This window comes from Tachyglossus aculeatus, chromosome 17, assembly GCF_015852505.1.
Source record: "Tachyglossus aculeatus isolate mTacAcu1 chromosome 17, mTacAcu1.pri, whole genome shotgun sequence".
In the NCBI taxonomy this organism is placed as follows: Eukaryota; Metazoa; Chordata; class Mammalia; order Monotremata; family Tachyglossidae; genus Tachyglossus; species Tachyglossus aculeatus.
Window position 1 is genome coordinate 48,694,103 of NC_052082.1, and position 20,007 is coordinate 48,714,109.

General features: G+C 51.0%; 1 protein-coding gene across 1 annotated transcript in view; it reads left to right on the plus strand.

The window, feature by feature from the left end:
- Positions 1 to 9,301: 9,301 nt before the first annotated feature.
- FOXN1 (forkhead box N1) overlaps positions 9,302 to 20,007 on the plus strand; it is a 61,349-nt gene continuing 50,643 nt past the window's right edge. Inside the window, exons 1-2 of the mRNA XM_038758843.1 lie at positions 9,302 to 9,351; positions 10,666 to 10,759. Of these exons, the coding sequence (XP_038614771.1) occupies positions 9,302 to 9,351; positions 10,666 to 10,759 (144 nt within the window). The remainder of the gene's footprint in view (positions 9,352 to 10,665; positions 10,760 to 20,007) is intronic.

Genomic DNA, 20,007 nt, shown 5'->3' on the forward strand with positions numbered 1-20,007 from the left:
ATTGGTGGAGCCAGGATTTGAACCCCTGACCTCTGGCTCCAAAGCCCGGGCTCATTCCACTGAGCCACGCTGCTTCTCCAATGTGGTACCATAGGAGTGATTTGAGGAAAGGAGAGGACGGTGGGAAGGAGGGTCTTCCCAGTGGCAGGGGAATTGTTAAAATGACCTTTCTAATCAATCAATCAATCAATCAATCGTATTTATTGAGTGCTTACTCTGTGCAGAGCACTGTACTAAGCGCTTGGGAAGTACAAGTACTGATCCATGGGGTCTGGTGCTTCTGCTACTTCCTCTCCAGGGTTGGCTCCCGAGCGGCCTTCCCTCACCCCCACTGCCTCTCCCTCTCTCCCCCGACTCAGGGAAGGGGCAGTGGGGACTGTGGGTGGGGCGATTCTTGCTATGCTGGGGCCTGGGTCCTAAGGGAAGGACTTATTTCTGCATCTATCTCCCTATCTCCCTTTCACTGCTGCACACGCCTGCCCGTGTCCTCACCAATTGACTACTTTGGGCTGTTTTCTCTCTCCCACCCAACCCTTCGATCCCCTCTTAGTGGGCCCAGAGAGCTGACGGGGGGAGGATGGATTTCACCGGGGCCCTTGGAGGCTAGGAATTCGACAAGGTGGGACCAGGCCATCTCTGAAAAAATCCCACACCGCTCTCCCGGCTCCCTTCCAGGTGGAAGCAGGCCCCTGGGGCTTGAGAGCCGACGATTGGTCGGGAAACCAGAAATGCAACGGGCTGGATTGAGGTTAGACCTCAGCCATTCCCAACAGTGAGAGACGGGCCCTTGAGGGAGGCTGTACAGTAGACAAGTCTCATGTGCCCAGGTGACTTAGGGGAATATTAAACAGCACGATCAAGCAGATAGAGCACGGGCTTGGGAGTCCAAAGGACCTGGGTTCTGATTCCTGCTCTTCCTCTTTGTCTGCTGTGTGACCTTGGGCAAGTCACTTCATTTCTCTCCGCCTCAGTTACCTCAGCTGAAAATGGGGATGAAAACCGTGAGCCCCGCGTGGGACGTGGACTGTGTCCAACCTGATTAGCTTGTATAATAATAATAATGGCATTTATTAAGCGCTTACTATGTGCAAAGCGAAGCAGCATGGCTCAGTGGAAAGAGCACGGGCTTTGGAGTCAGAGGTCATGGGTTCAAATCCCGGCTCCACCACAAGTCTGCTGTGTGACCTTGGGCAAGTCACTTCACTTCTCTGAGCCTCAGTTGCCTCATCTGTAAAAATGGGGATTAAGACTGTGAGCCCCACGTGGGACAACTTGATCACATTGTATCCCCCCGAAGTGCTTAGAACAGTTCTTTGAACATAGTAAGCACTTAACAAATGCCATCATCATCATTATTATTATTATTCTAAGCGCTGGATCTATCCCAGTGCTTAATACAGTGCCCGGCACAGGGTAAGCGCTTAACAGGTACCGTAAAAAAATGCTGGAGGTAGTGGGATAGATGAGTTGACCTCTGGAGACTGAGGACTGGGCTTAACCTTAGGGGGAGGAGCTGTTCCTCTTTAGTGCAAGGAGGAGGAGGGAGGCCAGTCAACAGGCTGGTAGAGGCTGGTACCTGAAGGAGGCTCCCCCTCCTCCCCTTCCGCCTTACCACCTTCCTTTCCCCACAGCACCTGTATATATGTATATATGTTTATTCGTATTTATTACTCTATTTATTTATTCTACTTGTACATACCTATTCTATTTATTTTATTTTGTTAATATATTTTGTTTTGTTCCCTATCTCCCCCTTCCAGACTGTGAGCCCACTGTTGGGTAGGGACCATCTCTATGTGTTGCCAACTTGTACTTCCCAAGCGCTTAGTACAGTGCTCTGCACACAGTAAGCGCTCAATAAATACAATTGATTGATTGATTGATTGATTGGTAGAGGCCCTGGCTTGCCCACCCTCCGTGTCTCTCCTCCACTGGCCGGCCCCTGACAGGCTGGAGAGGCAGAGAGCTTACTCAGCCGGGCGCTCGGAGAGCTGAGAATCCGCTGTATGGCCCTCTCCTCTGACAATGTCCAAGACAGAGCCAGGCATGAGTCACCCAGAGAGGGAACCTGCTCTTAGAATCCCAACCTATTTATTCTATTTATTTTATTTTGTTAATATGTTTCATTTTGTTGTCTGTCTCCCCCTTCTAGACTGTGAGCCCGCTGTTGGGTAGGGGCTGTCTCTATATGTTGCCAACTTGTACTTCCCAAGGGCTTAGTACAGTGCTCTGCACACAGTAAGCGCTCAATAAATACGATTGAATGAATGAACCAACCCCATCCCCTCTGACTCTGGGAGGCCAGGAGCAGACGGGAGAGGGCTGGGCAGGTTCCGAGGGGCGGCAGTGGTGCAATGATGCTTTGAGACTGGGCTTCCCCTCTGGGGGGTCCTAAAAGAGGTGGGGAAGGGAGCACAGGAGTCAATTCAGGCATCCCCTTGCCTCGGCCCTCCCGCCCCTTAAATTCATTCATTCATTCAATCGTATTTATTGACCGCTTACTGTGTGCAGAGCACTGTACTAAGCGCTTGGGAAGTACAAGTTGGCAACATATAGAGATGGTCCCTAAGCACTTGGGAAGTCCAAGTTGGCAACATCTAGAGACGGTCACTACCCAACAGCGGGCTCACAGTCTAGAAGGGGGAGACAGACAACAAAACAAAACATATTAACAAAATAAAATAAATAGAATCAATATGTACAAATGGCAGAGGCAGGATTAGAGCCCACGGCCTCTGTTTCCCAAGCCCGGGATCCCTCCACTGAGCCACAATGCTTCTCTAGCTGGGCTACGGCCACTGTCGCCCCTTAAATCTAGCACACCAGCTGGCCACCCCTTCTAGGGTGGAGATTTCGGGGTCCCCTGAGGCCCAACCCCGGATTTTGATTCCCACAAGGTAAGGCACTGCAGCCTCACCCCACCCCTCCTGCTGTTGGGGCAGCCCATTTCCTCTCCTGCCAGGCTCTGCCAGAAAGGGCCCGGTGCCAGCATGGCCTTGCTGATTCAGCAGCGCGGAGTTGGAAGGTGGCATCTTCGGAGGTGCGGGCACACACATACACAGGCACCAGACACATATACACACACACGCACCAGCAGCTGGGGTGTGTCGGTGGAACAGGCTCGCCCTGAGACAGTTGGCAGTGCCGCCAACACTTGTAAATTCCAAAGCTGTGTCCCGGTCCCTGGAACAGGCAAATTATCCCCGCCATGGGACGAGCAGTGAGGAGAGGCAGTAAAAACGTCGCAGCTCCGAGGAGTCTCGTGACCCAGGGGCCCAGAGGGAGCCGAGACGGGGGGCCGATCTGAAGAGGGGCTTGGATTTGACCAGGCTGTCCCCCACCCCCGGGACTGAAGGCTCAGGATTCCCGCTCACCCTTTCTGTACCGTTCGACTTTGGGCAACGCATACCGTCCCGGTGGCTGGACGCTGTACCCCGAGCCCAGGGCGGAGGAGGGCAGCCCCTCAGCACTTAGTGCTTTGCACATAGTAAGCGCTTAATAAATGCCATCATCATCATCATCACTTATGTACAATCCCTTATAATCTACTGTTTCCCCCTCTGTCATTGATTTTAACGTCTGCCTTCCCCTGCAGACCGGAGGCTCCTTGTGGGCGGGGGTCACGTCTATGAATGCTGTTGTTTCGTACTCTTCTGAGCGCTTAGTATGGGGCTCCGCACACAGTAAACACTCAATAAATACCATCGATGGATTGATCGATGGGAGGGTCGGAGAAAACTCTCGCTTCAAGGTCAGGCCTAGGCCAGGGTAGGGAGAGGAGAACCGAGCTCTGGGGTATGAGGAAGGATGGTGGCGGCTGCCCTGCTCTTTGAGGTTGGAATAGCTTGAGATGATACAGAGAAACAGAACGTCTCCCATTCTGAACCCACCCCCTACCAACCCCAGGAACCCAAGGCGAGGGGTCCCCAAATGAACCTCTGTCCTTTCCAATCCTTGCCCTGGGGGACTCTGCTGTTGGACCAAAAGGCTTAGGGGCTTTACAGAATGGTGACTTCAGCCCTCGTTTTTCTTGTTTTTCATTAATTCGTGTTACTAGCGGTGGCAATATTAGCACGACTCATAATAATATGACTACAGTGCTAGTAATAAATACCCTTGTTGCTGCACATGAGGGCTGGGCTGACCGTGGCAGGAGGAGTCTCGGTCCCGGCCCACTCCGGACCGGAATCCAGGCCTCCAGACACCGACTCCAGCAGGAAGGAGCCCAGGTGGAGGTGGGGGGAGTGATCACCTGTATATATGTTTGTACGTATTTATTATTCTATTTATTTATTTGTTTTACTTGTACATATTTATTCTACTTATTTAATTTTGTTAATATGTTTTGTTTCGTTCTCTGTCTCCCCCTTCTAGACTGTGAGCCCACTGTTGGGTAGGGACCGTCTCTATACGTTGCCGACTTGTACTTCCCAAGCACTTAGTACAGTGCTCTGCACGCAGTAAGCGCTCAATAAATACGACTGAATGAATGAATGAATGATCTAGAGGAGGAGCCCGGAGGGGCCAGAGGCTATCGGTCAGATGGAGGCATCCAGAGGTGCCTGGGAGGAGGATGGGAATAGCTCATCCCATAGGCTCCCAGTGAAGCTGGAGCAGAGGCTTCAGGAAAGAAGCGAGGGTCGAGGAGGAATTGGAAGGAATGGCTGTCGCCTTTTCTCCTCTGGAGCCTCCAGGACAGCCAGGACAGCTGGAGAATGACTACGATGATAGGAATGGAGAAAGAGAAACCCAAAGCCTTCACCGTCGGGTCAAATCGTGGCACCAACCCTAATGGGGTTAGAGCAGGTCTTTGGAATGAACCAGAGGAGACCGGGAAGAGGGGGCAGAGAGGAGTGGGAGTTCTCCGGCTTTGTGGCAAGGTTTCAGGGAGGAAGATGTGAGAAGGCAAGAGGGAGAGCTGTTTGGCAAGGAGGTTGGGCAAAATGCTGCTGGTGGCTGAAAGAAATAACAAAACCAATCAGCCCCCTCACTTCCAGTTTGTTCAGGTCCGTTTCGGCCAGCATCCCCTCTCCCTCCAGGGACCAGTTATCCTTGGGCCACTGCCCCTCACCTCCCTGCCCTCCCTCGAGAGGAGGCCAAGCCAATTCTGTCCGGCCCTGCGGCCTGGACCTGTCCAGCCTATGACATAGGCCAGAATAAGGATAAATCAGAATAAGTCGGCCAGTTTTCAGCTGGTCCGCCCTGGCTGGTTCTGACCTGCCACTGGACGTCTTTGTGTCAGCCATTTTTCCTTTCAACCCCCAGCCACTCTCCGCCTCAGCTCCTGCCCCCGAGTTCCACGGGTCGGAAGCGGTGCTTACGTTCCCAAGGACGTGGAGGGGAATGCGGTAGCTCTGAGAGAAAGTCCTGAGGCTGCGGGGGGTGGCCAGGGGCCCCCCAGAGAAATGCTCTAGTGTTGGATGGTTCTAGAGTTTCCACACATATGATGTCACTGCAGCACTAAGCATTCATCGAAATGTATATGGCATCGTGCGTGTCGCCTTTCCAGTTAGCAGGAGGCCCATCAGTGGTCTCATTCTGAGCAGCTCCCATCCGGGTCGCCTTGGGACCTCTGGGCTCAAGTGACCTGCAGTGACCCAGTCTCCTTGAATTTTCGGGTCTTGACACGCACCCTGAACCTGGGTTGGGGGTAGGCCCAGCTCATCGGTATCAGCTCAGGGCACTCAGGGGGCATTGGGAGGGTACGGGGTCCAGACCCCTGGCATCAGCTTGGAGAGCTAAGGGGGCATGGGGGGGTCCTTCTGCGTGAAGCCTCTGGACAGGAATATATTTACTTTATCCCAGATCAATCAGATTCTTTCCAGAGAGGCCTAGTGGATACAGCCTGGGCATCAAAAGGGCCTGGTTCTAATCCTGACTCCTCCACTCTTTTTTCCTTTTTTTATGCTATTTGTTAAGCACATTTTACCATGTGCCAGGCACTGCCCTAAGCACTGAGGTAGCTGTAAGGTTAGACACAGTCCGCATCCCACGTGGGGCTCACGTTCTCAATCCCCATGTTACAGATGAGGTAACCGAGGTACAGAGAAGTGAAGTGACTTACCCTAGGTCCCACAGCAGACAAAGGGCAGAGCCGGGACCAGAACTCAGTTCCTTCGGACGCCAAAGCCCATGCTCTATCCATTGAGCCGTGCTGCTTCTCCTCTTGTCTGTTGTGTGACCTTGGGCAAGTCACTTCACTTCTCAGTGCCTCAGTTCCCGCATCTGTAAAATGAAGATTTGGACTGTGAACCCCATGTGGGACAGGGACTGTACCCACCTGATTAGCTTGTGTACCCCAGCATTTAGTACAGTGCCTGACACATAGTAAGTGCTTTACAAATACCATAAAAAAAGACCTTCCTCCGTCCCTCCCCCTGTCCTTCCTCAAGGCGTTCCCCCCAACCCCTAGAAGGAGATCTCGGCCGTTTTAGTGTCTCCCACCCCTTCCTTTCATACGTTCCCGAAGTCTCACTTAAATCCATGCAGTTGCAGTTCAGCCTGCATCCTTAGTGGAGAGGGGGAGAATGGGTCACCCCAGGGGACTGGGGTGTGGGCGGGGACCACGAAAGGAAATTGAAACTCCTGGCAAACCTGACAGCTGTGAAGAAGCGCTGAGGAGCCACTTAAGTCCAGGGCGCACACAGAGGCTGGAAAACCCCTGGTTCCTGTGTCCCTCGCAGCCCGTCCCCCACCCCACGGACAATCCCAGGTCCTGGGCCTTTTCGCCCACCATGGTCCCCCGGTCTGGCTCTCTTCTCCCAAGTCCCAGGCCCTAGTGTCAGGATTGGCTGGGCTCAGCGGGCAGCAAGGTTTTTTGGGCCCTGAGAGATGCAACTCTCCAATGCAGCCCTTCCCTCCACTGGACAGCCTTGGGGTCAGGGGCCAAGGACAGCTCTGGCCTGTTTCTGCTCGCCTCCTCCACTCCCGGCCCTGGCACTCTAGCTAAGAGTGGGTTTCAGTGAGCCAGGGAGGGGAGCCTTCCCCTTGAATCCTCCTCCTCTTGGATGCCTCCCCCTGCCAGGATGCTCCCCTGGGCCCCTCCTCCTGGGTCTGGGTCCCCCCCAACAGGCCTCTTCCAGCAGGACCAGACTGGCCCTGAGGTCCTCAGCCTGGACTAGCAGAGAGGTCTTTCTTGCCTCCAGCTGGATTCCACTCAGATCCACCTGGGAGGACTTGGCTGCTTGAAACTCCTGGCCCCTTCCCCTGGGGATGCCACAGGGGCCTTCCCTGGCTGAGCCCTGGCAGCCAGAGACCCACGGATCAGGTCGGGAGTGTGACAGGAAGATGACCCTGGGAGGGGAGAGTTCCCAGGGATGCCCACGGGGGAGAGATCTCAAGAAGGATGCGAGAGGGGCAGGGAGATCCGGGCCGGCCGGGGGGCTGAGAGATGTCATGGTGGAAGAGAGCTCAGTATGGAGGACAGCCCCAGGACTGGACATTTCTTTTTCCCACCTGGGGAAGGAAGAGTTGGGAAGGTCCTGCCTCCTACAGCAATTAGCCTCAGGGAGGCAAGGTGATCCGGGAGCCCATTCGATGGTAGCTGTGGGACCCCTGGGGATCTCAATGCCTGCTGAGCAGGGCGTGTGGTCGGCCGAGGCATTTACAGGGATCTGACCCACCTGGCCTGGGAGAGCCCAACTGGGCTCCACCCCCGGGCGGGGGCCGGCCCTGGCATGTGGGAGTATTTATATGGTTATGGGCACTCGGGAGGAGGAGGCTGCAGGATGGCGGCAGGACCTCGAGGCCGGGGACCCCCTGCCGTGGACCTGGGTTTGCAGTGAGTGATGGGGTTTTCTCCTGAGGCGCGCTGGTACGGGGCAACGGGGGGTGGTACATGGATCGGAAAGCCGCTTCCACATCCCTGTGCCCCATGGGGAGGGAACCTGAAGGCCTTGGGCTCCTGTGGTTCTCGGAGGGAATCCAAGGGTCTCAGACTCTTGAAGTGTCTAGGAGGGGATCGAGGGCTGTGGTGGTGACTTAGAATGACCAAGGGCTCCTGCGCTGCCTTGGAGGGGATCCTGGGGTCTCAGGCCCCTTTAGTGTGTAGGGCTCTTGTGGTGTCCTAGGAGGGACCCAAGGTTCTCCAGCAGTGTCTTGGAGGGGATCCAAGGGTTTCAGGCTCCTGTGGTGTCTAGGAAGGGACTGGAGAGCTCCTGTGGTATCTTAGAAAGGACCTAAAGCTCCTAGAGTGTCTTGGAAGGAACCTGAGAGCACTGGACTCCTGTGGTTTCTTGGAAGGGAACCAGAGTTCCTGCGGCATCTTGGCTCTTGCTAGGAAGTGGTTGGTTGTCCTGGGGCTAGGGTCTTCAGGGTGGTTGCAGATCACCACCTCCAAGTTCTGGACAGGACTCAGAGAGATTGTGCAGTCCAGCCGCCTGCCCAGAGCTCCCTGGGGGTCACCAAGACCAGTTGGGTTAGAGTCGGGGTCACGGGAAGGGAGGCCAGATGGGTAGTCGATTGATCTTCAGGGGTTGAGTTGGGGTTGGGGTCTGGACTAACCTGAGAGGCTGTGGGGACCTGGCGAGACCCTGAGAACAGGAAGGAGGGCCAGGAGAGACAACGCACAGGACAGATCTGAAAAGGCCAGGAAGAGGCAGATGGGTGTGGCCGGGGGAAGGAAGACTGAGGTGGACCTGTCGAGATTTTGCATAAGGACAAGGAGCACCTCCTCTCCTTTGGCCAAGGGCAGGACTAGAGTCAGTGGGAGGGATTATGGCTAGACCACGGGAGAAACTCAAGAAATCTGGGCCCAGGGGAGCTTTCAGCATCCCCTCAGGTGGAAATGTTTGAAAGAAAGGAGGACATGGACAAGTTGATCCCTCAAGGATCCTTCTAAACCAAGGGGGCAGCTCTGACAGAGGGAGGTACAGTGCCTGGCACATAGAAAGCGCTTAACAAATAACTGGAAAAAAGGGTCCTCCATCAGAGAGATCTTCCGTTTTCCTCAAAACCTCCTTCCTCTGACATTCGTGAAGTTCTAGCATAAAGCTGACTTGAATAATAATTGTTGTAGATGTTAAGCGCTTACTATGTGCCAAGCACTCTTCTAAGGTCCCGACCTTAGATACAAGATAATCAGGTTGGGCACAGTCAAGACTGGGAAGGGTCTCAGCCTGGAACTGTATCTTCATTTGTTCAATGAAGATTAAACCCTACTCCCTCCTTCCTTGACTGTGAGCCCCATATGGGACAGGGACTGTGCCAGCCCCCTGCTCCGCCCACCCCCTCCCACAAGCTCCTTTTTACTTCTCCTTGAATTCCATTTCCTTCCCAACGCCTCTTCCCCTGGATCCCTTGCATGGAGCTGGAAGAAGAGGTCAGTGGATCAATGGACCTGGGGCATGGAGGGTAGGAGGTCCACAGAGAGTTTTTGGGCAGTTGTTACTCGTTTCAATGCTGCTGCCACCTCCTCCCCTGATCCCTGGGGAATTCTCTCCATCCCTCCTCCTCTGCTCATCCCTGAGGAATTCTCTCCATCCCTCGTTCTCCTTTCCTCATCTCTTTGTTTGTGTCTCTGGCCACCTGCTCCTTAGTTAGGCCTCAAGAGCCTTTTCTGGGCTGGATGGGGGGCAGCCACGTGCTGCCTGCCTGGGGCTGGGGTCTGCAGGCTGGGTACTTCCCAAGCCTCCAATCCCTCCCTCCTCAGGTTCCGTTCTTCCCCAGGAGGACCAGCTCCTCCGCCCCCGTTCCTCCCCACCACTACGCGGGGCAGGATCTCGGCTGGTCTGAGCCATCCCGACCCCATCCCCCGGATCCCAAAGGAGCCAGTAATTACAGATCTGACAGGGAGCCATTCCCAGCAGCCCGGTGGGAGCGGCCGTGGGGTGGGGCTGGCCCGGGAGCCCGGCGAAGGCACCGCCGAGAAATGGGCAGAGGCCCCACCCGTCGTAAAACATGCTGCCACAGCCAGCAACAGAAACCATTAGGGTGGAACAGGGTCCACGCCTTCCTCATAAAGAGAGGAAGATGGCATGGAATCCCAAGGTGAACTCAGCAGCTCGGGCACTGAGTCACGCTCAGGGGGAGAAGAGAAGCCGGGACAGACCCGGGCCTTCCTGCTCCCTCTCTCCCGGCAGGCAGGGACGGTAGTAATGACATTGTGAAGCACTTACTATGTGCCAGGCACTGTACTAAGCGCTATGCACGAAACCCCACAGGGCCCGGGTGCGAAGGGACCGGGGGATGATCTTGTCCCTTCCTCTGCCTTTGGGCACATCTACACTTTACTTGCCAGGCAGGACGGAATCTCTCAGGTCTCCTTAAGCCTCCTTCAGTCCCCTGTTTCCGTGCCAAATTTAGGCTTCAGTTCTTCCTTTTTTAAAAAATACTAGCATTTGTTACGGGCTTACTATGTGCCAGGCACTATACTAAGCTCTGGGGTAGATACAAGCTAATCAGGTTGGACGCAGTTCATGTCCCACATGGGACGCACAGTTTTAATCCCCATTTTCAGATGAGGTCACTGAAGCACAGAGAAGTGAAGGGACTTGCCAAAGTTTACCCCGCAGACAAGTGGTGGAGCCGGGATTAGAACCCAAGTCCTCTCACTTCCAGAGTCATTAAGTCTCTCCTAGTTCCCTCCTGCTGCAGTTCAAGCCCTTTTCTACTAGTTCTATCTCAGTAGAATGGTGGGTGGCTCTCCTTCTGGTGGCTCCCTCCAAGGGGTGAGGAGGAGCGAGGTTTGCCGAAGTCCTTCTCCGTCTCCACCCTCCCCTACAGCTCCTTCTCCCAAGGGCGGAACAACTCGAACCTCAGTGTGAGGGGACCGTCTGGCCTCAGCTCCCAGCCCCATCCCCCAGTGTAGACCAGGAGGACGTGAGGGGGGTCGAAAGTCTCCCAGAACAGTGGTGGTTAGTGACGGGGGGTGGTGGCGGACCCCCCAGATGCCCCTCCCAGCTGACAGCGGGAAAGATGGGAAGACAGCAGGAGAAGCAGCATAGTCTAGTGGTTAGAGGACAGTCCTCAAAGTCAGAAAGATACTGGCTCCACCACTTATAATAATGATGACATTTATTAAGCATTTACTATGTGCAAATGCTCTAAGAGCTGGGGAGGTTACAAGGTGATCAGTTTGCCCCACGGGGGGCTCACAGTCTTCATCCCCATTTTACGGATAAGGAAATTGAGGCCCAGAGAAGTGAAGAGACTTGCCCAAAGTCACACAGCTGACAATTGGCGGAGCCGGGATTTGAACACATGACCTCTGACTCCAAAGCCCGGGCTCTTTCCACTGAGCCACGCTGCTTCTCACCACTTGTCTCCTGTAAGACCTTGGACAAACCACTTCATTTCTTTGTGCCTCAGTTACCTCGTCTGTAAAAGGGTATTAAGACTGTGAGCACCCTGGGGAACAGGAACCGTGTCCAGCCTGATTAGCTCTTATCTACCCTGGCATTTAGTACATTGCCTGGCACTGAGTAAGCGCTTAACAAATACCATTTTAAAAAAAGATGGAGTGGTGACTGTGCAGAGCCTAAAGGCTGTTTCACTTGTTCCTCGGCCTTCTCCTGGATGGGAGTCAGGCGGTTCCCATCTCTGCCTCCAGCCCGGATCCTCTGATCAAGAGGGGCAGTGGAGCCCCGATTTGGGAACCAAGTCGGGGGTCCAGGGAGAGCGGGGCCGACTCCAGGAAGAGGGTTGTCGGGCTCGAGGAGAGTCTGGGCCGGACTGGACAGCTGGTCCCGTTCTTTTAGACTCTGAGCCCACTGTTGGGTAGGGACTGTCTCTATATGTTGCTAACTTGTACTTCCCAAGCACTTAGTACAGTGCTCTGCACACAGTAAGCGCTCAATAAATACGATTGATTGACTGATTGAAAAGCCTTCTGCCCCCAGGCCCCTCCAGTACCCTTTGGCATCCGTCCCCCTTCTCCAGTCTGCTCTCTCCTTACTCCCTTCTTCCCCCTTTCCCCTCCATCTTCCTCTTAGCAGCTGCTCACGGTAGCATCTGGAATGTTAGTGTCTTAGGGTTGGCCCTTCTGTCTGACTCTAAGAGATCTATCAATCAATCAATCAATCGTATTTATTGAGCGCTTACTGTGTGCAGAGCGCTGTACTAAGCGCTTGGGAAGTCCAAGTTGGCAACATCTAGAGCCGGTCCCTACCCAACAGTGGGCTCACAGTCTAGAAGGGGGAGACAGAGAACAAAACAAAACATATTAACAAAATAAAATAAATAGAATAGATATGTACAAGTAAAATAAATAAATAGAGTAATAAATACGTACAAACATATATACATAAATACAGATGGAGAGGGGGAGGAGGGGGAGAGGAAGGAGGGATGCCAGTTCCATTCTCAGATCTAAGAAACTCCAGGGGTCCCTCTAGACCATAAGCTCATTGTGGGCAGGGAATGTGTGTTTATTGTTATACCGTACTCTCCCAAATGCTTAGGACAACACTCTGCACAGAGTAAGCGCTCAATAAATACGATTGATTGATTGACTAACTGGCTGAGTGGGGGTAAGGAGCAAGATGCCCTTCCTTCTACCATCTGCCTCATAATTAAACAGAGAAGCAGTGTATCCCGGTGGATAGAGCACAGACCTGGGAATCGGGAGGAACTGGGTTCTAATCCCAGCTCCACCACTCGTCTTCAGTGTGACATTGGGCATGTCACTTCATTTCTTTGGGCCTCAGTTACCCCATCTGTAAAATGGGGATTAAGACTGTTAGCCCCATATGCTTCCAACCTGATGAGCTTTCATCTATCCAGCGCTTAGTACAGTGCCTGGCACATAGAAAGCACTTAACAAATAACTGTAAAAAACGGTCCTCCATCAGAGAGATCTTCTGTTTTCCTCAAAATCTCCTTCCTCTGACATTCATGAAGTTCTAACGAAAAGCTGACTTGAATAATAATTGTTGTAGATGTTAAATGCCTACTATGTGCCAAGCTCTCTTCTAAGGTCCTGACCTTAGATACAAGATAATCAGGTTGGGCACAGCCCCTGTCCCATATGGGGTTCACAGTCAAGGAAGGAGGGAGTAGGGTTTAATCCTCATTTAACAAATGAAAAAATCAAGGCACAGAGAAATTAAATGACTTGCCCAAGGCCACGCAGAAAACAAATGGCAGGGCTAGGATTAAAACCCAGGTCCTCTGGTTCCCAGGCTCTTACTCTTTCCGCTGTGCCACACTACTTCTCCAAGATGTAAATCCCTCCTGCTACTAGGCCAGCCCATTTTTCTCAGCAAAGGTCCAGTGGACTGAGACAAACTGGGTGTTTGAGCCAGTGGGACTCAAATTCTCCAGCTGCTTTGCTGATGAGTTGTGGTCATTGGGCCAGTTGGTCATTTGCCTGGTCAACGCGGCCAACGCCAGCCTTCCAGCAGACAGGAATTATCCAGGGTAGTCGGGACTCCTCTGGCAGCCAACTGAGTAATCGCCCGGGCTTGGTGTTCCTTCCCTTCCCCACAGCACCTGTATATATGTATATATGTTTGTACATATTTATTACTCTATTTATTTATTTATTTATTTTACTTGTACATATCTATTCTATTTATTTTATCTTGTTAGTATGTTTGGTTTTGTTCTCTGTCTCCCCCTTTTAGACTGTGAGCCCACTGTTGGGTAGGGACTGTCTCTGTATGTTGCCAACTTGTACTTCCCAAGCGCTTAGTACAGTGCTCTGCACACAGTAAGTGCTCAATAAATACGATTGATTGATTGATTGATTGGTGTTGTGTGCTGTTCCCCTCCCAGACTGTGAGCCCGTTGTTGGGTAGGGACCGTCTCTATATATTGCCAACTTGTACTTCCCAAGTGCTTAGTACAGTGCTCTGCACACAGTAAGTGCTCAATAAATATGATTGAATGAATGAAATGAGCCGACAGCCCCACAGGTGGCTGAGCTCATGGAGGTCAGCCCTGCTGGGTGACTTCGGGCAAGTCACTGAACTTCTCTGGGCCTCTGGGGATGTGACTGATACTTGTTGTCCCTCCCTATGAGACTGTGAGTCCCATGAGGGGCTGGGAACTGGGTCCAGTCCAACTCTCTTTTATGTATTCCCATGCTTAGCACAGTGCTATGTTTATTCTATTTATTTTATTTTGTGAATATGTTTTGTTTTGTTCTCTGTCTCCCCCTTCTAGACTGTGAGCCCGCCCACTGTTGGGTAGGGACCGTCTCTATATGTTGCCAACTTGTACTTCCCAAGCGCTTAGTACAATGATCTGCACACAGTAAGCGCTCAATAAATACGATTGAATTCATTCAGTTGTATTTATCGAGCGCTTACTGTGTGCAGAGAACTGTGCTAAGCACTTGGGAGAGTACAATATAACAATAAGTAGACACATTCCCTGCCCACAACAAGCTTACAGTTTAGAGGGGGAGACAGACAATAATATAAATAAATTACAGATATGGACATAAATTACACCCTCTCCCCGCAAAACCATCCTGTTCCCCTGAGGAGATCTCCGATCTCTCAGCCCTCTCCAATTTTCCAGTCATTAAGCTCCATTTGTTCTCCTTACCCAATCTACCTCCTCCTGATGCACAAATCCATGCCCTCAACTCTGCCCCCTCCACTGAACTCAGCTCCCCCATTCCCAGGTCTCTCTGTCGATTTTTTTTATAACATTTATTAAGCACTTACTATATGCAAAGCACCAACCCACAGCCTTGGATCCCCTCGATGGTCCTCTTCCTTCGCTCCTGTGCATGAGCTGCAGAATTTTGCTGGTGGAAATCTAGACACCAAATTAAACCTCCCCTGCTTTAATTCTGTCCTGTCCTCCACCCAGCAGCAATGCCTCTCCATCCTTATTGATTTCCAAGCCCATTGTCCGCGCCAGCTGTTTCAGACTTTTAATTCCCTCTTCAAAACCTTGTCCCCAGTCTCCCCATCTCTTGCCCCTAAAAATCTTGCCCCCTAATTCAGAGACTTAGCCATCAGGGAATTAGTGATCTCCCTAAAATTTCCCCTGCACCTCTCCAGTCCCTCCCTCTTCCTGCCCGCTCTCAACTTCCCCATCCTTCTCAAACAGTATTGCAAGGGATCTCCTGCCTCTCCCCAAAATCTCCTCTGATCTGATTCCCTTTTCAATCCTTCTGAGCTTCCTTTCATAGCCTTTAACCCCTAGCCCAAGGCTAGACAACCCCATGACTGACCTTTCCAGGGAGTTCAGGAGTTGGGATCCCACCTCTTTGGTTGGGATAAAAGAGATGCATCCCAGAGAACCACATCTCTCCATTAACTTTCCTTTTTGTTGAGGAAACTGAAACTCAGAATGGGCATAACTGTAATTAATTTATTTATATTAATGTCCGTCTCCCTGACTCTACACTGTAAACTCGTTGTAGGCAGGGAATGTGTCTGCTTATTGTTGTGTTGTATTCTCCCAAGTGCTTAGTACAGTGTTCTGTACCCAGTAAGTACTCAATAAATACGATTGAATGAATGAATGAATGAAAGGTCACCAGTAAGCCAGTACTAACTGTGTCCAACCCGATTTGCTTGTATCCACCCCAGTGCTTAGTAGAGTGCCTGGCTCAAAGTAAGCACTTAACAAATATCATGATAATTATTATTATTATTACCGTAGAACCCACAGTCCTGGAGTTCCCTCTCAGGGCTTGGCCCAGGGCGACCTGGGATTGTTAGAGCCCGGGCTTTGGAGTCAGAGTTCATGAGTTCGAATCCCAGCTCCTCCAACTGTCAGCTGTGTGACTTTGGGCCAGTCACAACTTCTCTGGGCCTCAGTCCCCTCACTTATAAAATGGGGATGAAGATTGTGAGCCCCCCGTGGGACAACCTGATCACCTTGTAACCTCCCCAGCGCTTAGAACAGTGCTTTGCACATAGTAAGCGCTTAATAAATGCCATTATCATCATCATTATTATTATTGTTCGGACACCACAGGATGACAAGTCAGTTTCCAGCTTCCGTTAGAGAGCAAAGAGGAAACACGTTTGTATCCCCCCCAGCGCTTTGAACAGTGCTTTGCACATAGTAAGTGCTTAACAACTTGTACTTCCCAAGCACTTAGTACAGTGCTCTGCACACAGTAAGTGCTCAATAAATATGATTGATTGATTGATTAACAAATACTATTATTATTATTTTATCTGGAAGCCTGTGGGGCATGGGATTTGGGGCCGGAGTCTCAGGGAGCCGGGAGGTCAGAGATCAATATTTTAGACGCAGGCTCAGGGTGATCTGGTGGATCTTAGAGGGTTCTGGAGGAGAGGGGATGGGAAGGAGGTGAAGGAGAAGGTGAAAAAGACACCTCTAGGTTTCCTCTGAGCTCCTCAACCTGTTGCCCTTTACAGAATGGGAGCTGGGAAGGAGGCCAGAGCCCCCCTGACTGAGTTTTAGTCTTTTCTAGCTTTTTCTGCAGTGTTGGGGCTGATGTTGCTTCATTTAGGCATCGGGGAAGATCAATCATATTTATTGAGCGCTTACTGTGTATCCCTAGGGGATTGGGAGATGCTGGCTAGGGGACCGATAGACACTGTGCAATCTTCTAAAACAAGCAGCCCTCCCCCTGCCCCCCAATCGAAGAAGATATGTTTGACCCCTCCTGAGAGAGAGGGGGGAAGGACAGGTTGACCTCACGAGAAGACGAGGGGATGCCCGGTTGGGACTGATGGACTTGATCCTTTATTCCACATCACCGAGTCAGAGGTTGGGTGGGGAGGGAGAAGAGGGCTGCTCAGGTTTCAGAGAGCAGAAAAAATGTGATGCTAACTACCCTCACTGTCTCGTAGCCCTTAATAATAATAATAATGGCATTTATTAAGCGCTTACTATGTGCAAAGCACTGTTCTAAGCGCTGGGGAGGTTACAAGGTGATCAGGTTGTCCCACAGGGGGCTCACAGTCTTCATCCCCATTTTACAGTTGAGGTAACTGAGGCCCAGAGAAGTGAAGTGACTTGAACAAGGTCACACAGCAGACAATCGGCAGAGCGGGGATTTGAAAATAAATATTTATTTATTTTACTTGTACATATTCTATTTATTTTATTTGGTTAATATGTTTTGTTTTGTTGTCTGTCTCCCCCTTCTAGACCGTGAGCCCGCTGTTGGGTAGGGACCGTCTCTATATGTTGCCAATTTGTACTTCCCAAGCGCTTAGTACAGTGCTCTGCACACAGTATGCGCTCAATAACTACAATTGAATGAATGAATGAATGAATGAATGAATGAATGAACCCATGACCTCTGACTCCAAAGCCTGGGCTCTTTCCACTGAGCCACGCTGCTTCTCTAAGGGGAGGTCTCTCCGGGTCTGAAATTGTCACGGAACACAATCACTCACTCTTTTTGAAGCGCTTACTACATGCCGGGCACTGTACAAAGACTTGTGTAGATATGTGACAATCGGGTTGGCCGCACTAGGCCATGACTTGCCCTCCCCGCCACGCTGGCCAAGGAGGGGCTTTGTGTTTTCCAATCCTTTCCTTCTCTCGCTGCTGTGGCGGGAGTGGGGAGAAGCAGCATGGCCTCGAGAAGCAGCGTGGCTCAGTGGAAAGAGCCCGGGCTTTGGAGCCAGAGGTCATGGGTTCAAATCCCAGCTCCGCCAACTGTCAGCTGTGTGACTTTGGACAAGTCACTTCACTTCTCTATGCCTCAGTTACCTCATCTGGAAAATGGGGATTAAAACTGTGAGCCCCCCGTGGGACAACCTGATTACCTTGTAATCTCTCCAGCGCTTAGAACAGTGCTTTGCATGTAGTAAGCGCTTAACAAATACCATCATCATCATCATCGGGGAAAGAGCACAGGACAAGGAATCCTAGCACAGGGGTTCTAATCCCAGCTCCACTGCCCGTTGCTGTGTGACAAGTCACTTCGGTTCTCCGTGCCACAGTTCTCTCATCTGTAAAATGGGGATTTGATATCTGTTCTCCCTCCTACTTAAAACTCTGAGCCCCATGTTGGGCAAGATCTGGGTCTAAACTGATTATCTTGTATCTAACTCAGTGGTTAGCACAGTTTTCATTCATTCATTTTTCATTCATTCAATCGTATTTATTGAGCGCTTACTGTGTGCAGAGCACTGTACAAAGCGCTTGGGAAGTACAAGTTGGCAACATATAGAGACGGTCCCTACCCAACAACGGGCTCACAGTCTAGAAGGGGGAGACAGACAACAAAACAAAACATATTAACAAAATAAAATAAATAGAATAAACACGTACAACATAGAGAAGCAGCGTGGCTCAGTGGAAAGAGCCCGGGCTTTGGAGTCAGAGGTCATGGGTTCAAATTCCGGCTCCACCAACTGGCAGCTGTGTGACTTTAGGCAAGTCACTTCACTTCTCTGCGCCTCAGTTACCTCATCTGTAAAACGGGGATTAAAACAGTGAGTCCCCCATGGGACAACCTGATCACCTTGTAATCTCTCCAGCACTTAGAACAGTTCTTTGCACATAGTAAGCGCTTAACAAATACCATCATTATCATCATCGTGGAAACAGCACAGGACAAGGAATCCTAGGACCGGGGTTCTAATCCCAGCTCCACTGCCCATTGCTGTGTGACAAGTCACTTTGGTTCTCCGTGCCACAGTTCTCTCATCTGTAAAATGGGGACTCGATATCTGTTCTCCCTCCTACTTAAAACTGTGAGCCCCATGTGGGGCAGGATCTGGGTCTAAACTGATTATCTTGTATCTAACCCAGTGGTTAGCACAGAGTTTTCATACATAGAGAAGCAGTGTGGCTAAGTGGAAAAAGCAGGGGCTTTGAAGTCAGAGGTCATGGGTTCAAATCCCACCTCCACCACTTCAATCAATCAATCAATCGTATTTATTGAGCGCTTACTGTGTGCAGAGCACTGTACTAAGCACTTGGGAAGTACAAGTTGGCAACATATAGAGACAGTCCCTACCCAACAGTGGGCACAGTCTAAAAGACAGTGGGCTCACAGTCAGCTGTGTGACTTTGGACAAGTCACTTCACTTCTCTGTGCCTCAGTTTCCTCATCTTTAAAATGGGGATTAAGACTGTGAGCCCCACTTGGGACAACCTTGATTACCTTGTATCCTCCCTAGCATTTAGAACAGTGCTTGGCTCATAGTAAGCACTTAACAAATACCAACATTATTACCATTACATTGCAAGGGCTTAACACATATTTCAAATAGAATTTATTATTATAATGGAACCCTCCCTTGGGATCCTCTGAAGCTCTCTGTCTTCTATACCACGGGTGCCCTCTTCTCTGGGGTACGTTCTGCACTCTGCATTGTATACTATAATTCATGGGACAGACAGGGCTCACACCAAAGTACCATGCTGCTTATTTCCTGCTGCTCCTTATATACATCCCAGTTCTCATCGGCGTCACGCTAATTCCTCACAGCCACCCAGCTTCGAGCCCAGAGGGTAAGAGAGGGAAGAACCCCCAAAACTCAGGTCTGGACTCTCCCCTCCCTATGATTTTCCCAAAGACATGGGACATCCCGGCTCCACCAATTGCCAGCTGTGTGACTTTGGGCAAGTCACTTCACTTCTCTGGGCCTCAGTTAACTGATCTGGAAAATGGGGATTAAGACTTGTGAGCCCCCCGTGGTACAACATGATCACCTTGTAACCTCCCCAGCGCTTAGAATAGTGCTTTGCACATAGTAAGCGCTTAATAAATGCCATTATTATTATTATTATTATTGGAGCTGGGAGACATGCTTGCCGGATTATAGGATCTTGGAGATCTCCCCCTCCTTCCCCTCTCCATCCTCCCCACCTTGCCTCCTTCCCTTCCCCACAGCACCTGCATATATGTATATATGTTTGTACAGATTTATTACTCTATTTATTTATTTATTTTACTTGTACATATCTATTCTATTTATTTTATTTTGTTAATTTATTTTGTTTTGTTGTCTGCCTCCCCCTTCTAGACTGTGAGCTCACTGTTGGGTAGGGACCGCCTCTATATGTTGCCAACTTGTACTTCCCAAGCGCTTAGTACAGTGCTCTGCACACAGTAAGCGCTCAATAAATACGATTGATTGATTGATTGATTGAATAAATACGATTGAT